This window comes from Lipotes vexillifer, unplaced genomic scaffold (genome assembly GCF_000442215.2).
Source record: "Lipotes vexillifer unplaced genomic scaffold, Lipotes_vexillifer_v1.1 scaffold654, whole genome shotgun sequence".
Lineage (NCBI taxonomy): Eukaryota > Metazoa > Chordata > Mammalia > Artiodactyla > Lipotidae > Lipotes > Lipotes vexillifer.
Window position 1 is genome coordinate 1,499,583 of NW_006773486.1, and position 21,958 is coordinate 1,521,540.

Consider the following 21,958-nt stretch of genomic DNA (forward strand, 5'->3'; position numbering starts at 1 on the left):
CAGACTCCCAACCACTGCGCCACTAGGGAAGCCCCTTGTAGCCTATTTTACACCCAATAGATTGTAACTGCCACTCCCCCACCCCTGTATTTCCCCTCCCTTCTCTCTCCCCACTGGTAACCACTAGTCTGTTCTCTATATCTGTGAGTCTCATAACATTGATTTTAAAAGATAAAACTGGAAATAATCAAATACTCATATCAGTAGAATAGGTTAAGTATATTGTCTTATATGTGCACATGGAATATTACACAGTTGTTAAAATAAATATGCTTTATAAGCATATAGATAAATCTTAGTAATATAATATTGAATGAAAAAGGTAAGTCCCAAAATATTACTATATGTCATTTTTTATGAATTTTATAAACACTGAAAACTAAATATTATTTAGAGGTCCTTTCATATCTAATAAAACTGTACTTGAAAAAGCAAGGAACTAATGGGAAATGTAAGATTGAATAACCTTGGTTCAGAGAAGCAGAAAGACAGTGGAAGACATCCACATAGGTATTAGCAGTGTTATAGTTCTTGGGTTCCTTGGGTTTGTGGCTGCTCATTATGTATTAATTAACTAAAGGAGAAATCTGTATAATCATCTCAATATGAATAGACATATAAGTTAATAATATTCAACACCTGTTCATAATTTTTAAATTCAGAAACAAACAATAGAAGGGAAAGTCCTTAATCTAATATATCTTTAAAAAACAATATCAAAAAGCATTCTCAGTGCAGAAATGTTAGACACATTCTTTTAATGTCTGGATTTTTATTGTTGGGTTACTTCTTTTTTTTTTTACTTTAAATTTTTATTATGGTAAGAGCACTTAACATGAGATCTAGCCTTTTAAATTTTGAAGCAATTTTTAAGTCAGCCATACTGTTTTGTTTTGTTTTGTTTAACATCTTTATTGGAGTATAACTGCTTTACAATGGTGTGTTAGTTTCTGCTGTATAACAAAGGGAATCCATCTTGAAAATACGTGATGTTGTTGTGACCTGAAAGTTTTCAAGAGAATATGTTATTTCAGAATGCTTCTTCACAATTTAACTTTCAGTCTCCCCAACAATAGTGACGTGTGTTGCTCCTAAAGCATACTCTCTACCTGATCGTTTTTGTCACTTGCTGTAACTTGTTAAAGAAAGTGTTTCTCTACAAAGGGGTTAGAGACAATGCATTATAAGGCCACACTTTTTCAGAATACAGGGTATTAAAAAGCGTATCTGGTATGTTTGCCATTAGTTTTTTTGTCCTAAACATCTTTGCTATAAGCATTTTTGCCACATTTTCACAGCATAAATAATTAGCCATGAGACAATTTGCCATGAAAGATAAAATAACTGGTTGACACTTTTTGGTTTGACAGTTTGGTTTCAACTGGTCGAAATGCATTAGTGTTTCTTCCAGGCAGTGACATTGTGGGTGGCTTTGTCAAGCTGACAGATGAGGATGATTTGCCCTAGGAGTTGGTTCCTGATTTTGAAACACTACATTGGAGTAGGAGGAAGCCTAGGCCAAGGGCCTGGAAGGTACAGAGTTGACTGACCACATTTCCCACAGGACTTTGGAACATCTATCAATGGACATATAACAGTATGTCAAGAACCAACAACAGTATAGAGGCTTTCACAATAGGATACAAAGGTCAGATACAAATATGCATCCTAGTATTTGGAAACAGATACCTCTCTTAATGAAGGAAGAAGTTTTTGCAAAAAAGAAACAAGTGTGATGCCCAATAAAGAGACAAATCAACAAGCAAGAAAAAAAAAAGATAACTATGAATGAAAAACTTGGAAGATGTGTGTAGGTACAACCCACAAAAAAATCTGTTACTTGCACAGTATTGCTATGAAACTACACACATTTTAAATGTGTTCAAATATTTTCTATTTCATAATAAAGTCTTTTTAATTTTGTTACTCATTTTTATGCATAGTGTTTATATCCTTTTTATTTTTTTATTGTTTTATTTTTTATGTCCTTTTTAATGTCCCTCTTTTTAGTTATTTTTATCTTTTATGGCAAAATTGCCTTATAGCCAATTAGTTATGTGACAGAAATGTCTGCAGCAAAGATGTCTACAGCAAAGATACTTATGGCAAAAGTACCTAGAACCATTTAAAAGGTAGTAAATTATATTTGTGGGCTCTGTCCTAAGTGTCCCCTAAAGGGAGACTTGGAGAAGTCATTTGTGTTGGGCGAATAGTGATTCTGTTTACCATATAGATGTGTCAAAGCTTATTTTCTGATTTATAAACTAACAGGTATTTCAACATTTCTTGAAATGTACCAGATTTTTCGGTGATGGGAAAAACATGTCAAAATAACCTGTTTAGGTACGACAAGCCACAAGGTAAGAGACAAATCTTGTGAGCTGGTTGAGGATGAACCTTTTTTTAATTTTTGTTTTTGTTTTTATACTTCCCTGCTGACCGGTTGCACTGTAAATAACTTTCTAAAATTATACGTTTAGTGTTATTCTGTCTAATAATTTCTACATGATAGCTCTTTTCTTTAAATCAGTGTTTGAATTTCATTAAAATATCTTTGGATTTCAGGATCCTTAAGCACTTATATCAAATAAAAGGGAGTTATACCTCAATTTTTTGTTTCTTTCACTTCTTTTTTTTTTTTTCAAATTATGTTTAAAATGTCAGAAGCTTTGCACCTGAAGTCTCAGATGGGATATCAAAGATAGTTATTGCAAAGATGTTCAACCACTGGGGGATGTCTCATGAAATTCTTCACTTAAATCTATAACTGGGCCTTCAGTGAAGTGAGGTATAACTTGGAGAATTTTTAAAATCTTGAACACATATGCAAAAAAAATGAGTACGTTTAATAAATGAGTTTGTTTCAAGTGATTTATTAATTCCATACCTAATTTAACACTGGGTTTATAAGCTATTTTACAGTAATAGAAAATATAGTGCATGAATAGTTTTAAAGAATGTGATTTTAAAAATATGAGATTGGAGCTGACTGCACAAAGAAATGAACCCTTGTTCTGAGACAGGAATATATATGAGAGTCCCTTAAATAAAGTGCCACTTCTAGAAAGAAGGAGAGCGTGAGCATCTTGTTCACATGCAATCAAGAAGAACATATTTTTTGTGTGATGAATTGGGAGATTGGGATTGACATATATACACTAATATGTAGAAAATGGATAACTAATAAGAACCTGCTGTATAAAAATATAAATAAAATAAAATTCAAAAATTCAAAAAACAAAGAACATATTTTTTGAAAGTTGTATACCCTATACTTGAGCCATATCATTATAACTGTTAGGCATATACCTATTGGGGCCTTCATTAAAGATATATCTAGGCCATATTGTACTGTGGGGCTTAATTAAAATACGTTCATCAGATACTATTCAGATTTTATCAGCATTCAGCACCCAGTTTTATATTTTTCCATGTAATAAGCTCAAAAGACCTTGGATACGGTGTTAAGGAGAATAAACAGGAAATTAATATTGGGACCTAAAGGAAAATCTTGACGAGACTGGGATTTCAAGTGTTTAACAGCTGTTCCTTATTTCCACTTGGTAGCAAAACAAATGGAAATTAATGTCAATAATGGTGAAGAATATAGATAAGACATTTTACCATAAATAAATATAAAGAAATAAAACATGTTGTCTTTATGCATATTCAATGAGGAACTCTAACTGTGGCTTCTAATGAGGCTCTCAAAGATAACAATTATAATTTGTAGTGACTGGAGTTTTGATGAGCTAGATAGCCCTGCCTGCCATTTCCACCAGAGTCGGGCTTGTCCTTCTTATACAAATAAAATGCTGAGAGTGTTACTATGTATTTGAATGAAAATAATTTGTATCCTTGTTATCCATACTATATGTACACTCTGGACAAAAGATTTTTTTTAATAATTAGCCCTTTAAGGCAGTCCACTTTCTGTGTCAATGGCTCTTAACCCTGTAATCTGCAGTCAGTTCTCTTCCTGATGAGCCATGTCCCACCCTTTCCTTTCCAATCACTTCAGAGCAATGTGCTAATGGGCTGTTTTTCAGCTGTTGACATTGATGGTCCATTTTCCCAAACCATCCTGATTCCTGAGAGGCCATGCCCCTTTCTACTTTCTTTTGCAAGGACAAGGGTAGAAAAATTACATCTAGGTTTCTTTACATTGTTGTTTTAGCCTAAAAATCAATCACGATAAAATGTGCACAGGTCCAGTTAAGACTGAAAAATCTAGAATTAAGGCTCGCGTGATCTGATGAAACAAAATGATGTATAGGACTCTACAGATGATTTACAAATTGTGGGAATTGCAAAGCTTTATATCAACATAAAATGCGCAGCTACTTCAAGCAAGCATGGTACATAAAAATATGTTGTGCGTTCTTGTCAACTTTCCTACCTTTCATGGGCCTCTAAATATTTAAGATATGCAATGTGATTTGCTGTTGCAGTATACTGTATGCTGTGGATGTTTTCTTTTGAGAGTTCTCATGATTTTCATTTATTTGTCACAGAACAAGATTTATGTAAATATGCATATTGACATACATATTTGTGTATAGATGTTTTGTGCTTGTAAATGTCAGTCTATAAGATGTATAATGGTTATACAAAACGCAAATGCTTTGATAAACTTATTATTCAGTGAAGTAGTTGTCAACAGCTCTTTGAAGTCAACAACCAATCAGATTGTGGCTACTGAAGTGCATGCCAGTTCAATGAATCTTTAGCTTTACAAAGAGATGCTGACACAGTTTCTACGTAGGCTCTCCTCTCACTGTGCTTTCAAAACCACTAAATGAAAAACTATTTCAATTCCTACTTAAAAGTTATATTATTATTTTCTAAGTTACATGCATAAATTTACCAGTAATTTTCTTTGTTTTCTACTTCATTTGGGCTTTGTCACTGCTATAATAAAGTACCTAAATAACATTTATTGGATATTATCATGCTGTTTGATCAAAGACTTGTATTAAGTCTCCATTAACCTATTAATAATTACTCTATCAATTACAGACTAATTCAATTAGTCACCACCCTGAATTATTGTTTGTGGAATAAGTCAAAGTTCCCAGCCTAATCAAAATCAGGCTTGAAAGGTAAATAAAGAAGATATGTTAGTTCTACTTTCTCAGGGTGATCTTATTTTTGATGAACTCAGCAGAAAATCACTTTCAGTAGCCTAATGAGAAAAGTATGATTCTTTTCCCTAAAAATTTTCTAAGTTTCATATTTTTCTTCACATATGTTTTAGTGTTTCTGATATAGGTTTTGGAGAAATTGGGTACTAGCTTACCTGTTAATTTGATGTCAATTTTAGTTACTTGTAATTGTTTGAGAATATTTTTTCAATATAGGTTTTGGAGAAATTGGGTAATAGCTTACCTGTTAATTTGATGTCAATTTTAGTTACTTGTAATTGTTTGAGAATATTTTTTCAAAACAAAATTTGTATAGAATATTACAAATATCTGCTCATTAAAAAGCAGAAAATCAAGTTATTTTAATTTCTCTTTATATATCATGATTTAAGTAAATATAAGGGCATTAGATTCAATCCTTATAATAGTATTTTATTAACTCTAAATGTTTATAATTTTGGTTGTTTTTATATTTTTTTAAGTTAAGTATAGTTGATTTACAATGTTTCAGGTGTACAGTAAGTTGATTCAGTTATATATATATATATATATATATATGCTTTTTCAGATTATTTCCCATTATAAGTTATTACAAGATATTGAATATAATTCCCTGTGCTATACAGTAGGTCCTTGTTGTTTATTTTATATACAGTAGTGTGTGTATGTTAATCCCAAATTCCCAATTTATCCCACTCCCCTCCCTTTTCCCTTTGGTAGCCATAAGTTTGTTTTCTGTCTGTGAGTCTGTTTCTGTTTTATAAATAAGTTCATTTGTATCATTTTTTTTAGACTCCACATATAAGTGATATCATATGACATTTGTCTCTGTCTAACTTCACTTAGTATGATAATCTCTAGGTCCATCCATGTTGCTGCAAATGGCATTATTTCATTCTTTTTTATGGCTGAATAATATTCCATTCTGTATACACACCACATCTTCTTTATCCATTCATCTGTCAATGGACATTTAGGTTGCTTCCATGTCTTGACTATTGTAAATAGTGCCACTGTGAACATTGGGGCGCATGTATCTTTTCAAATTAGAGTTTTTGTCTTTTTCAGATATATGCCCAGAAGTGGGATTGCTGGATCATATGGTAACCCTATCTTTAGTTTTTTAAGGAACTTCCATACTGTTCACCACCAACTTACACTCCCACCAATGGTGTGGGAGTGTTCCCTTTTCTCCATACCCTCTCTGGTATTTATTATTTGTAGACTTCTTGATGATGGTCATTCTGACTGTTATGAGGTAGTACTTCATTGTAGTTTTGATTCACATTTCTCTAACAATTAGCGATGTTGAGCATCTTTTCATGTGCCTGTTGGCCATCTGTATGTTTTGTTTGGAAAAATGTCTGTTTAGTTGTTCTGCCCATTTGTTGATTGGGTTATTTGGTTTTTGATATTGAGCTGTATGAGCTGTTTGTATATTTTCGAAATTAATCCCTTGTTGGGTGCATCGTTTGCAAGTATTTTTCTCCCATTCCGTAGGTTGTCTTTTTGTTTTATTTGTGGTTTCTTTTTCTGTGCAAAAGCTTTCAAGTTTAATTAGGTCCAATTTGCTTATTTTTGCTTTTATTTCCTTTAGGAGAGGGATCCAAAAAACTGTTGCTGTGATTTATGTCAAAGACTGTTCTTCCTATGTTTTCCTCTAGGAGTTTAATAGTATCCAGTCTTACATGTAGGTCTTTAGTCCATTTTGAGTTGATTTTTGCATGGGGTTTTAGAGAATGTTCTAATTTCATTCTTTTACAAGTAGCTGTCCAGTTTTCCCAGCACCGCTTATTGAAGAGACTGTCCTTTCTCCATTGTATATTCTTGCCTCCTTTGTCATAGATTAATTGACCACAATTGACCATAAGTGCATGGGTTTATTTCTGGGCTCTCTATCCTGTTCTATTGATCTATGTGTCTGTTTTTGTGCCAGTACCATGCTGTTTTGATCACTGTAGCTTTGTAGTATAATCTGAAATCAGGGTGCATAATTCCTCCAGCCCTGTTCTTCCTTCTCAAGATTGTTTTGGCTATTCGGGGTCATTTGTGTTTCCATACAACTTTTAAAATTATTTGTTCTAGTTCTGTGAAAAATGCAATTGGTAATTTGATAGAGATTACATTAAATTTGTAGATTGCCTTGGGTACTATGGTCATTTTGGCAATATTGCTTCTTCCAATCCAAGAACATGGTATATCTTTAAACCTATTGTGTGGTCTTCAATTTCTTTGTTTTTATCTTTTAAATTTCTTTGAGATTTAGTGAGAAAATCATCATAGTTGGACTTTCATTTAGAACTATTTTTACATAGAGAGTTTTAGTGAAGCCTGAATGAATCTTCTCAAACATTTTTGTGAGAACTACATTTGGAAGGTTCCTCTAGAACTGCAAAAGCAGACCTGATTTTAAATGTTCCTATGTTGAGCTTATCAGGAAATCACTTACATTATTTTATTACATTCAACTTCTCAATTGTGACTGCTGTAGCCTTTGATTCCCTTACCATCATCCATACAGTATGCATACAAATATAAGCTAGTCGGTGACTTTCCAGGCTCTGGGCAGAGTTTCCTGTAACTACAGTGTGAGGATTCCAACATCTGAATCAGAACAGGGGTGGCCAAGACCCAGAGGCTGCCCTGTGGACTGAGGGACCTGAGGTCACTTTACTACAGCCAGAGACTGCAAGCTGTGGTCAGCACTCTACTTCCCAATGTCCCATCACACCCATTTACCCCATAATGCAAACCTGGAAAAGTGGAATAGAGTACATGTTGGCTACATGTTAGCTCACTGAATCCTAAAATATGAAGCCATTCATTCATTATATACTTACTGAAATACCTTGTGTATGCCAGGTGCACAGTCAACAACAGAGACAAAGTTGCCTGCCACTGTGATTTTACTTGTGATAGGAGAATGCTTTGGATTTTGTATTATCAAGAAAATAGGTTATCCTTCCTGTATATAGAGGATAAACAACAAGAGTAGGAGAGGTTCATCCTTCAGACCAGCTAAGCTATACTGCCTAAATGTCTGCTGGACCTTGTTAATAAGACCTTTGGCAGTGTTTATATCTGAAGGTCAGTAAGACTTCATAAAACAGCCTGATAGATGGTGAGAGACAATGGGGAATGCTTATGACCAGTGTGCTGCCAAACACCAGGACTATTCTCTCTCTGTTCAAGTAAGGGAAAATAATACAAGATTATATCAGGCTTATTTTTTAATATGCAGAACAAGAAAAGGATAGAAATTACTCAAAAGCTATGATGAAAACTATAAAAGTAGAAAAATTTTTACAGAAACAAATGATTAGTAGAATATATATAAAGATTTTTTTTTTTCCTTCAGTAATAGAATGAGACAAAAGTTGAGATAATGAGGGAGGGATCTTAAATTATGTATTTCAAGGAAATTTAAAAATTTAGCAGTGGAAATCCCATTATCAAAAACAAAATGCAGGGCTTCCCTGGTGGTGCAGTGGCTGAGAGTCCGCCTGCCAATGCAGGGGACACAGGTTCATGCCCCGGTCCGGGAAGATCCCACATGCTGCAGAGCGGCTGGGCCCGTGAGCCATGGCCACTGAGCCTGTGCGTCCGGAGCCTGTGCTCTGCAATGGGAGAGGCCACAACAGTGAGAGGCCCGTGTACCACAAAAAAAAATAAAATAAAATGCAGGGATTCCCTGGTGGTTCAGTGGTTAAGAATCCGCCTGCCAATGCAGGGGACACGGGTTCAAGCCCTGGTCCAGGAAGATCCCACGTGTCGCGGAGCAACTAAGCCCATGCGCCACAACTACTGAGCCTGCACTCTAGAGCTTGCGAGCCACAACTACTGAGCCCGTGTGCCTAGAGCCTGAGATCAGCAGCAAGAGAAGCCACAGCAATGAGAAGCCAATGCACTGCAACGAGGAGTAGCCCCTGCTCACTGCAACTAGAGGAAACCATGCGCAGCAATGAAGACCTAATGTAGCCAAAAATAAATAAATAATTTTTTAAAAAAATCTGTAATATTGAGGATAAAGTGGAGAAACTCTGAAAATACAAAGGAGAATAATATTTTTAAATGATGAGTGAGAAAATATTATAAATAGGAAAACTTAGAAGTAAAGAGCTAGTCTTTGGATAATTGACCTTCTAGTGGGAGACACTAAAAGAAGCAGAAGCAACATTTTAAAATATAAGATCAGAAAACCTTTTGAGCACACTTCCCTGTATCTGTGAGACTGTTACACAGCCATTACAAAGTATTATTATTTAGATATAAAAATATACACATGCAAATTACAAAACCACATTCATACTGTGAGCTTATTTTCATGAAGATAGATATATGGGAATAGGAAATGTCTGCAAATATGAATATTAAGAGGTCAACAAGAATTAACTCTAGATAATAGAGTTTTGGTTATTTCATCGGGATTCCTTATCTCTCTTCATACCATCTGAAATAATCACAACTGTTTATTACTTTTATGTTTAGGCAATAAACCTATTTTCCATATTCTCTGACCAAATTCTATTAATTTATCCTATGTATTGGGTTAGCCAAAAAGTTCATTTGGATTTTTCCATAAGATGTTATGGAAAAACCCAAACGAACTTTTTGCCCAACCCAATAAATGAGATTATGTGGCCAAATGAAAGGACTAGGATTTTATGAAAGTTTTAATTTTAATTAAAATTTAAGGATACAGGGAGGAACAAATGTTTTACAGTAAATAAATGATTGTGATAAACTCTTGAAATGACTTGTTAGGATAAAAAAAAGTCTTAAAAATAGTTTATTGACATAGAGAATTACTAGTGAAATATTAAGAAAAAGAGGAATAAATTGACCTGCAAATGTGGACTAAAGTGCAACCAACACCTGGTAACCTATAATATTGTTCAAATGCCAAATACAACAAATTTGTCTAAAATATCCACATTTAAGGGGTATGAAAATCACTGATTGTATCTGATGGTAAGACAGAGCTGTTTTTTAATATTCTCTGTATTTCTCAATTTTTATTCTTAGCATGTATTTTATATTGAGAAAGATTATTAAAATAACAATATTAAATATAAAATATTCATAATTATGCTGCCTCCCTTCCTTAGTTAAGATAAGCAGTTGAACTACCTGCATGACTCTAATAAACAAACTCTTTTAAAAAGTTCATAGTCGGGCTTCCCTGGTGGCGCAGTGGTTGAGAGTCCGCCTGCCGATGCAGGGGACACGGGTTCGTGCCCCGGTCCGGGAGGATCCCACATGCCGCGGAGCGGCTGGGCCCATGAGCCATGGCCACTGAGCCTGCGCGTGTCTGGAGCCTGTGCTCTGCAGGGGGAGAGGCCACAGCAGTGAGAGGCCCGCGTACCGCAAAAAAAAAAAAAAAAAAAGTTCATAGTCATGAGCTGACAGTAATCATGGGGTGTAGCTCAGATTGACATATGCAGTTGTTTATGTTATAATTGTAGATAATTGTTAAATATGGAATTATCTCAATTTTGAATCCAGGGCAGATGATTCCTGGATATTTGGAATGTCTACAATATGTCTGATATGCTGCAAAACACGCTCCTGAGCATAAAAAGTTTGTTCATGGCATCAAACATGTACCATGCTTGGTTTTACATGTAAAAGGCACGCTAGAAAACATCAATAAAACAGAACATTCCCTCTCTCTTTGAAAGGTTATTTTATAGTATATATTTTTTGTATTAGTGTTTATAATTTTAAAATCCAATATGGGAAAAGCAATTGCTTTATTAAATGTTTTTAAATATTATTGGAAACTAAAACTTTTTTTAGTAAGAGGAGGAATGCAATCATGGGTGCTGGTATGAGTGTATTATGAGGCCTCGATAGTATTTTAAGGATTCTAAATCCGTAATCTTAGAGCTACTAAATTGTATGAGATACAGGGACTGGATAATATTTCATCATAAGTTGATCACATTGACTAGTTAGCCTGCAAATATGGAGTAAAAGTGTGACCAGTATCTGATAACCAAAAATGTTGTCCAAATGTCAAGTATAGTTAATTACAGGCATACCTTGGAGATATTGTGAGATCAATTCCAGACCTGTGCAATAAAGCAAGTCACATGAATTTTTCTGTTTTCCAGTGCATATAAAAGTTATTTTATATACTGTAGTCTATTAAGCATGTGATGGCATTATATCTAAAAATATAACATGACATACCTTAGTTAAAAATATTGCTAAAAAATACTCATCTTCTGAGACTTTAGTGAGTCATAATAATAACATCAGAGATCACTGATCACAGATCACCATAACAAATATAACAATGAAAAGTTTGAAATATTGCAAGTACCAAAATGTGACACAGAAACATAAAGTGAGCAAATGCTGTTGGAGAAATGGTGCGATAAACTTGCTTGACACAGGGTTACCACAAACCTTCAGTTAGTAAGAAACATGATATTTGCGAAATGCAATAAAACAAAGTATGCCTTTATGTGCTTTAAATGTAGCTACGATTATATAGAATTGTTTCATGTAATGTTAAGGTAAAAACTTCTATATTGAAACCAAAAAGTCTAAATATTTTGCCTATAATTTAATTATTAAATATAGATAATTATATTAGCTTCAAAGTTATTTCTGCTTAATGAGTTAATTTTACAAAGCTCCTTGAAGTTATAAAATATATAATTCAAAATAACTGATATAACATAAAAGCAAAAACTAGAGCATTGTAGATGCAGCAGAGCACCATATTTCTGTGATAAATCTCTTTGGTCTTTTTGTTCACTTTTTTAAAACACCTATTTATATCACTTTTCATTTTCTTCACCCCTTTAAGAACATCTCCATGAAAATCAGCAGACTTTCCTTGGTCTGCCTTGTCTCCTCCCAGGGAGCCATCTGTCAGGGTGTTATGCAGATAATCTGAAATGTAGTTCATCTTGACCTTTTTCAAACAAATGCTCTTAGTTTTTCTACACTGTTTTTCTAAGCTAGACACTCTAAAAATATGTATGCTTTGCTAAAACATTGTAGGATGTTTTACAACAAAAAAAAAGGTATATTCCTACATAACACTCATGCAATACTTTTTTCTTTACTTATATATCATTTAAGCCTCTTTCTATATAGATCCTTCTTTTTTCACTCTTATAATTAAAGGAAAACAAATCACCCACTATAATTTGGAGTCTAATTTTCTCTTAATATTTTTAAATTTAATTTTTATTTTATATTGTAGTATAGTTGATTTACGATGTTGTGTTAGTTTCAGGTGTACCACAAAGTGATTCAGTTATAAATATACATATATCTATTCTTTCCCAGATTTGTTGCCTATATAGGTTTTTACAGAATATTGAGTAGAGTTCCCTGTGCTATACAGTAGGCCCTTGCTGATTATCTATTTTATATATAGTAGTGTGTATATGTTAATCCCAAACTCCTAATTTATCCCTCCTCCCACCTTTCCGCTTTGATAACCATAAGTTTATTTTGAAGTCTGTGAGTCTGTTTCATAAATAAGTTCCTTTGTATCATTTCTTTTGGATTTCACATATAAGTGATATCATAAGATATTTGTCTTTGTCTGACTTATTTCATCTAGTATGATAATCTCCAGGTCCATCCATGTTGCTGCAAATGGCACTATTTCACTCTTTTTTATGGCTGAGTAATATTCCATTGTATATATGTACCACATCTTTATTCATTCCTCTATCAGTGGACATTTATGTTGCTTCCATGTCTTGGCTATTTTAAATAGTGCTGCCCTGAACATTGGGGTGCATGTATCTTTTCAAATTGGAGTTTTCTTCAGATATACCCAGGAGTGGGATTGATGGATCTTATGGTAACTCTATTTTCAGTTTTTTAAGGAACACTCAATACTGTTCTCCATAGTGACTGTACCAATTTACGTTCCCACCAACAGTGTAGGATGTTTCCTTTTTCTCCACACCTGTCCAGCATTTATTATTTGAAGACATTTTGATGATGGCCATTCTGACCAATGTGAGGTGATACCTCATTGTATTGTTGATTCACATCTCTCTAACAATTAGCGATGTTGAGCATCTTTTCATGTGCTTTTTGGCCATCTGTATGTCTTCTTTGGAGAAATGTCTATTTAGCTCTTCTGCCCATTTTTTTGATTTGGTGTTTGTTGTTTTGATATTGAACTGCATGAGCTGTTTATATATTTTGAAGATTAAGCACTTTTTGGTCACATCATTTGCAAATATTTTCTCCCATTCTGTGGGTTGTCCTTTCATTTTGTTTATGGTTTCCTTTGGTGTGCAAAAGCTTTCAAGTTTAATTAGGTCCCATTTGTTTATTTTTGTTTTTATTTTCATACTCTAGGAAACGGATCAAAGAAGATACTGCTGCAATTTATTTCAAAGAGTGTTCTGCCTGTGTTTTCCTCTAAGAATTTTATAGTATCCACTTTTACATTTAGGTCTTTAATCCATTTTGAGTTTATTTTTGTGTAAGGTGTTAGAGAATATTCTAATTTCATTCTTTTACATGTAGCTGTCCAGTTTCCCCAGCACCACTTATTGAAGAGACTGTCTCTGCTCCATTGTATATTCTTGCTTCCTTTGTTGTAGATTAATTGACCATAGGTGCCTGGATTTATTTCTGGGCCTTCTATCCTGTTCCATTGATCTATATTTCTCTTTCTCTGCCAGTACCACACTGTTTTGATGACTGTAGCTTTGTAGTATAGTCTGAAGTCAGGGAGCCTGATTACTCCAGCTCCATTTTTCTTTCTTAGGATTGCTTTGGTTATATGGGGTCTTTTCTGTTTCCACACAAAAATTTTTGGTCTAAGTCTGTGAAAGATGCCATTGGTAATTTGATAGGTATTGCATTGCATATGTAGATTTTATTGGGGAGTAGAGTCATTTTCACAATATTGATTCTTCCAATCCAAGAACATGGTATATCTTTCCATCTGTTTGTGTCATCTTCAATTTCTTTCATCAGCATCTTATAGTTTTCAGAGTACAGGTCTTTTGCCTCCTTAAGTAGGTTTATTCCTAAGTATTTTATTCTTTTTGATGCGATGGTAAATGGGATTGTTTCCTTAATTTCTCTTTCTGATCTTTGGTTGTTAGTATATAGAACTGCAACAGATTTCTGTGTATTACTTTTGTATCCTGTAACTTTACTTAGTTCATTGATGGGCTCTAGTAGTTTTCTGATAGCATCTTTAGGATTGTCTATATATACTATCATGTCATCTGCAAAGAGTGAGACCATTTCCCTCTTGTAATATAATCTTAATATTTAAATAGAGATGCACAACATTCCATAAAATTAATTATATTCTTAATTAACCATTTCATGCATAAATGTGAATTTTAGTTACTCAATATTTTCTCTACTTTCAGTAAAGATGAAATGACTGACTTTGTGTACATCCTGAGAAGGTGGCCAAAATATGCTATGTCAAGAAGTTGCTTCTAGGACAATCTGGCCACCCGATTTCCCTGTTCCCATATTTATGTTTCTAAAAGGTACTCTGAGGCCAATATTAGATTCTTCCCCCAGATTTATTTATTGTTTTATTGTTAACAAAGTTTTAATACTCCTATATATTGTTTTACACACTTATATATTAACTCATCTTATCCTCATAAAATCCTTAAAATCCTAATAAAGGGACTATTCTCATTTTTTCAAATGAGGATATTGAGCTGTAGAGAGGTAAAGTAGCTTGCCCAAAGGCATATAGCTAGTAAGGATAGAGCCAGTTTGTGAACCCAGACCATTCAGCTCTACTAGAATAGGCTGGCTTTCACAATCACATTCCTGAAGATTGGAGAGGATTTTTAACTAGTTGCCTTTCCAATAAAAATTGTTGGTACAACTATGATGATGTTTCCTTAAGCAGTAATGCCACGTAGAGAAACAAGAGGAAAGCAGCTAGCATTTTCTGCTGTGATACACTGCAGCATCCTTAGCCTCGGGTTGGTTTTGTCTGCAGAACGTACTTCGGAAGTAGCTCCAGCTTAATCCAGAAAAACCTTTATTGAGGGCAGTTACATGTTAGGTACTTTTAATACAGATCCGGACATGAAGTGCAGCGCATTAAGCCAAATGTTTACCCATGTCCCAGCTTAGTGCCCTAAATAACCTGCTCTATCTGAGCCAAACCTTGGGAGGTGAGGGTCTAAAATAGCAGAATCATATTTGTAGTACAACTTTAACTCAGAAAATCTGCAAGAGGACAGAGTGGTCCTGGGCCAGGGGTAGGCATAGGTCCAGAAGAGTGGGCTTTTCTGGGATCATGCTGCATGATGAACATGAGAGTGATGTGTCCTTCCAGTGTGTCGCAGAGTGAGATCTGTACATCCCTGTTGTAACAACCTCATGTTAAGTGTGGGATGCTGATTATTTTTATACTGAAAGAAGGTTTGCTTAGGCCTGGTATTCTAAGTTTATAATGTAGCAAATTTTAGGACCAAATCCAGCTTGAAACAGATTGCTGACTATTTAAATCGAGGAGTTGACTTAATTGGAACAAAAAAGAAAAACATTTCTGGATCAAAAAAAAAAAAAAAAAAAAAAAGCTGGAGAAGGGGAGCTGTTAAAGTAGGAGAAAAACAGATCTGTTAGAAAGAGCCAAGACACAAAACTTAAGGAGAAAACATCTCCACCCAGCAGGAAACCCTGACTTTAGTGAAATGCCACTGAAAGAGAGATGCTCCAAGACTCCTCACTGCATCATCTTAGCTTAGGACTTATAGACATTTAGGCACTGAAGAATCCACTGGAGGTATTCTTGGTGTCAGTTTGAGTTCCTGTATGTTTACAGCCTTGATGACAACACAGTGACTCAGAGTACCATTTATTGAGTGTCAGCAACATTAAGAGCACTTTGAAGACCAGTGGCTAGGCCTAGACGTTTCTGCGCAATTAGATTTGGATTTAGTACAGCAACAGCAATCCATAGTTTTAAGCCCAGACAGCTAAAGAACATAGAGGAAATTCATGTTTAAAGACAGGACTCTCATAATATTGTAAAGCCTGGACTGCTTTTGTTTGGAGCTTAGAGTGGCTATACGTTTGATGAGTGTGGTGAGAAACCTTTGAGATTCTTCAGAAATTTCTGAAATAGTCACAGAGAATGGGAAGAAATCATTGAGTGAGAATCCATATGCGGAACTTTGAATCAGAAAGACATGGATTTGAATCTGGGATCCTCCCTTCACTGACTGTTGGATCTTTGCATCACATGTCATGTTATATTACCTCCCTAGCAACTGTTCCCTCTAAAGTGGAGATGATATCCTACCGGAAAAGAGTATTAAGAGGAGTCACTGAAGACATACCACAAAGCATTTAGCATTATGTGAGGCAGCAACAGTTTCCCTCCCAGGATATCATAATTTTGCCATCCTGCATTGCCGCTGGACACGCAAGATATTTTAAGTGACATAATACATGTTTGGAAAGTAGTAACAACATTATATTTTATAATTTTTTATAAACTTTCTACAATGTTTTAATAAAGCATTAAGGGTGGTTTTCTGTCTTAATCCATTGTCCGGCTTGAGCCTAATGTCTTTGATGAATGGTACAAAAAGAGGGCAAAAAGCCCATGTGAATTTTTTAAGAAATATAATCCTATGCCATGAAACATTGGGAACTTTTTCATATCTTTATTGATGAGCATCTATGTCACTTAATATGGTCTATTCAATGCAGTCTCCATAGACCCCTCTTCTCATTGATGGCCTGCATCTGACCCATGACTGTCTATTTGTAGCTACGAACATCTCTCAGGATGGAGAACCTGAAATAGAAACAAAAGGTCATAGTGGTTGAAAGCCACTAAGGTCACACATGAGATCATGACAGTTGAAGATGATAAGATCAAGGATGTAGCAGCACACTTAGTCATAGGAAGTAAGAAGTAGGTGGCTATTGTGGGAGGAGAGAGGAAGCTATAGATCAAGGAACATTAGTACAACAAATGGTAAAGGTCTTAATAAGAATTGTCCACATGGAAAACAAAGTTTCCTATAATTTTTCTTTTAATTAGCATCATAAGATATAAGAAAAGATGAATGAGAACAAAGAGGGGAAATACTAAACTATTCAATGTTATGTATTCTTCTTTGATGAAAATCGTTCCTATCTCTTGCATTTCAGTGTTGCAGTTGATGAATTTAATGCTTACTAAATCACCGTGGGTCTTATGCCCTTTAATATATATATTGCAACAATGAGCACATTGTGAGCACAGATCCCGCAAGTCATGGATGCATATTTTAATTCTCTCTCATTTTTGAAGAATACTTGACTTCATCCTCAACAGTTTTAGGGTCGTAGTTTTCTGAAAGATGATTTTCATTGGCCAATGATTACTATTACTCAATTATATATAACTGAACTGATTAAAATTCATGGAAACAGGGTTGACTTTTTAATGCTTAATTAGGAAACATCAATTGTTTTTGTTCCTGATATGTTCACAGCTATAATTTTTATTACTATAAAATTGACCAATAAAATCAGAAAATTGATTTATAAGCACAGACTCTGGGAGATGATGATCAGTCTCAAGAAGATCAGCCTTGCCAGTTCTGTACTATCTCAATTACACAAAAACCACATGCTAGATGAGTCAGTTTAACATAAAATTGATTGGTAGACTGAAAAGACCACCACTTTATTTAAAAATGCTCAAAATGGTTTTTCAAATTTTCAGCCAGGTTTACCCAGTGGCATAATCAAAATCACAAGCCAATAATAGACTCAGTCTTCTATTTCAAAATACAAATAATCAAGTGAATTTTTGGCTTTAGCATATGTATTTCTTAATCTCCTGAGTTCAAAAGAATTGCAAATTTATAATGGACTCTATCATGGCATTTGAATTATGTCTTTTCCTTTTTGTAGGTGGATCTTCTGGTCCCTACCAAAGTGACTGGCATTATTACACAAGGAGCTAAAGATTTTGGTCATGTGCAGTTTGTAGGCTCCTACAAACTAGCTTACAGCAATGATGGAGAACACTGGACAGTATACCAGGATGAAAAGCAAAGAAAAGATAAGGTAAGTCATTCTGGTGGTTTGATGACATACAGAAGTAGAGGATCAAATTGTTTAACATTTTTTGTTCCTTGATTATTTTGATAATTAGGAATTGTAGAATTATAATTATAGAAGTGAACAGATTTGATGATTATATTAGCTCATTGAAATTAAAATAGGGATGTTTCTCAGCTCAGTTACCTTGATTGTGTTTTAATTCATGGATTAATGAATTTGACCTGTAAAATCTGTGTTTTAATATTATAATGATCAGTATATATTGATGCACTTAAACTTCTACACCATACGATCTCTAACTGTTTTGCTAAAAGTTCTTACTATGTTCTTACTACATCTTTGTAGCTACTGGTAGCTACTGGTCTGAATGTCTGTGAGATTCTGGAGAATGAAAGTACTCAAGGGTAATATCAATAACTAATTGGATCAGATGTTAAAATATGGCCTGAGATGAATGAAATTGAATGAATTTGTTGCTTAGATTCTGTGCAAAGAACTGTACCTTTCTGAAGACATCAGTAGAAACGTAATCTCTTATTTCAGTGATTTTGGGGAAAATATAATACACTTTCATACATGTTAAGCATTTATGAGTTAATAATGATTTTTCCATTTTATGTAACCCCTTTATTTCCTTACTGTTGTTGTATTATTAACCAATAGAAAGGTTGGGAATATCTTTCTTTCTTCAAGTATGCAAGGTAGAGAATTTAATTTTCCCAGAAATACCAAGACTGGAGTGACTATTTCAATGAGACTATAAAGTATAAATTCAGTTCACACAAAATTTAGTTTAAGGGAGATGTGTTTTAGGTTAAGATTACAAAACCACAACTCTTTAACTTTTAATGTCTCAGAATATGCCCATTTAGCATCTCAGGACAGACATATTCACTTAACAGCTCAGAACACACACACATTTTGCATTTTAACATCTCAGAAATTGGTGTATCTCAATGTCACAATCTAATAGCCCTTACTATTTTCTAGAAGAATGTAAAATAATGGCATGTTTTATAATCAGTGGCTTCTTAGATTGAATGAATATTGGGTATTTTGTAACAATGTCTTCAAATTGTTTTGAGGTGTAGACAAATATCTGCTATGATTTATAGCAAATAACTATTTCAGTTCTTGTTTTCACCTTTTACAGTAGGCATTTTGATGTGTAAAGAATGCAAATATGTTCCATAAGATGAAATTTTCTAAACTTCATAAATTATACAGTTCTTGAAATTAATTTTAAGATAAGTATTCTAATCTATAATCCATGTGCAATATTCACTGAAAAGCACATTTGTAATATTTAAATCCTTATATAAGTTGATTTAGGAAAGAGGTGTAAACCATTGTGCTGGTGAAATACTTCTTGTCTCCATTTATATTAAGCATATGATTTAATGATTATTTGTGAATCATTTTTAAAATTTCCCTAATTGATAGACTGGACATTGTTATTTATGCATTTTATTTCATTATCTCAGTCTGAAATGTACATAAAACCTTTGTGTCAAGTTGGCCAAGTGGTTAGATAGTGTTGTTCAGGTTTTCTATATCCTCCCTGATTTTCTAGTTACTTGTACTAAAAATTCCAGAGAGAGTAATGTGGAAATCTCCAACTCTAACCATTGATTTCTCTATTTCTCCTGGCAGTTATTGGTATTTGCTTCATGTATTTTGAAAGTCTGTTGAAAGATATATGAATGATTAGGGTTGTAATGTCCTCTTAATCAAATAACTCTTTTATCATTAGAAAATGACCTTCTTTATTCCTGGTGGTATTTTTGCTCTGAAACCTACTTTGCTGCTATTCATAGAGGTACTCTAGCTTCCTTTTGATTAGTACTACATTGGTATATGTTTTCTCCATCCTTTTACTTCTAACTATTTATACTTTATATTTAAAATACATTTTTTCTATGCAGCATATGGTTGTTTCCTTTTTTCCAGTTCAACTATCTCTGCTTTTTAACTGGAGCATTTAGACCATTTATATTTATATGAGTATTATAATTGGGTATAAATCTATCATCTTGCTATTTATTTGCTATATGTCTCATCTTTTCTTTCATTTTTTTCCTATTTTCAGCCTTCTTTTGAATTAATTGAATTTTTTAGTTATTCTGTTGTGCTTCATTTGTTGACTTATTTGCTATAACTTTTTTTTGTTATTTTAGTCACTGCTTTAGGTTTTGTAATATACATTTTAAACTTATTGAGTCTACCTTCAAATTAATGTAGAGCCCTGGAAACATACCTCCATAAGCACAAGCAAAATAGATTATAGTTATAAAGCCATGTACTTAAGAGCCACACTTACTATAACACATGATTTTGCCATTCCCCAAATAAGTCTTATTGTAAAGAAAGAAAAAGACTCCCACTAGGCAAGTTGGAAAGTCATGAGAGTAAACGTACACGTTCAGTGAAAAGGATGTAAGCCAGAATCCTCATGTGAGACAATAAGTCATGTCATCTATCCAATGTAAAATTTCTGAAAAAATAAACCATTTTAGAATTATAAATATGACAGTTGGCTAAACTCAGTCAATATAACTGGGAGTTTTAAAATTAAATTTAGCCAGTCTGTTTTTAATATTATAATTAGTTTGGTACATTGAAGAAAAGCCTTAATAAGTTTACTATTTATTACCAAAGGAAACAACTAACACCAATAAACAATACATAGAATGCTGTAGTTGCTATTATAATAAAGAAATACTTTGAAGGAAATGCAGGACATAAACATCTCCATTCCTACAGAGAAGGGAATTTTATAAAATAAATGAGAAAATGGATTGCATGAGTTCTTTCAGCAGTTGGAAGTACAGGCATTTTACACACACACACACACACACACACACACACACACGTATATACACATATATATCCCAATCAAAATATATGTTTATAAATATATACAAGTAATTATTGTGCTTTGTTGTTATTATTACTAGGAATTTAGGTATCATTTCATATACTCTTTATAGAAGTGCTCTTCTTTCAAGAGGTCCTACACAACTCATTCATTAATTTTTCTAAAGTTGAATAAGCCATCTTCTGTTCATTCTTAGTATCATTTGCGTCTTGTTTTCCATGGTTGCTTTCCACAAGGGAAAAAAAGTCTTCAATATTTAAAAGAGTAATTCAACTACAAGCTTTTGTGGAGATAAATATAATAAATGAATTGAGTGTTTCAGGGAAAAATATATGCCTGTGAGATGTTTCATATATGCAAATTTCAAAATGAAATATTTACAAAGTTTTCTTTCTTTTTTTTTTAAACACCCAATGTCCTCCAAATGCCCTTTGGAGCTTTCTGTTTTTGATCAAGCATCCAATTAAGATTCACATGATGTATTTATATCTCTTTAGTCTCCTTTAGAGTAATTCTCTTGTCATTTTTTTCTTCCAAAACATGGACATTTTTAAGAGTCTAGGCCAGGTGTCTTGCACAGGTCTCACAGCGTGGTTTCATCTGTTTCCTCATGATTTTTTTTTTCTTTGAATTTTATTTTATTTATTTTTTATACAGCAGGCTCTTATTAGTTATCTATTTATACATAATTAGTGTATATATGTCCAATGCATCCCACCACAACCCCACCACCACCACTTTCACCCTTGGTGCCCATACATTTGTTCTCTACAACCACGTCTCTATTTCTGCCTTGCAAACTGGTTCATCTGTACTATTTTTCTAGATTCCACATATATGTGTTAACATACATTTGCTTTTCTCTTTCTGACTTACTTCACTCTGTATG

The 21,958-nt window shown here is 33.8% G+C and overlaps 1 protein-coding gene across 2 annotated transcripts in view; it reads left to right on the forward strand.

Moving 5' to 3' along the window:
• The window catches only part of EDIL3 (EGF like and discoidin domains 3), a 443,350-nt gene that overhangs the window by 380,118 nt on the left and 41,274 nt on the right, over nt 1-21,958 (forward strand). For both annotated transcript variants that reach the window (XM_007448349.1, XM_007448350.1), the window contains one exon: nt 18,039-18,194. In XM_007448349.1, the coding sequence (XP_007448411.1) occupies nt 18,039-18,194 (156 nt within the window). The remainder of the gene's footprint in view (nt 1-18,038; nt 18,195-21,958) is intronic.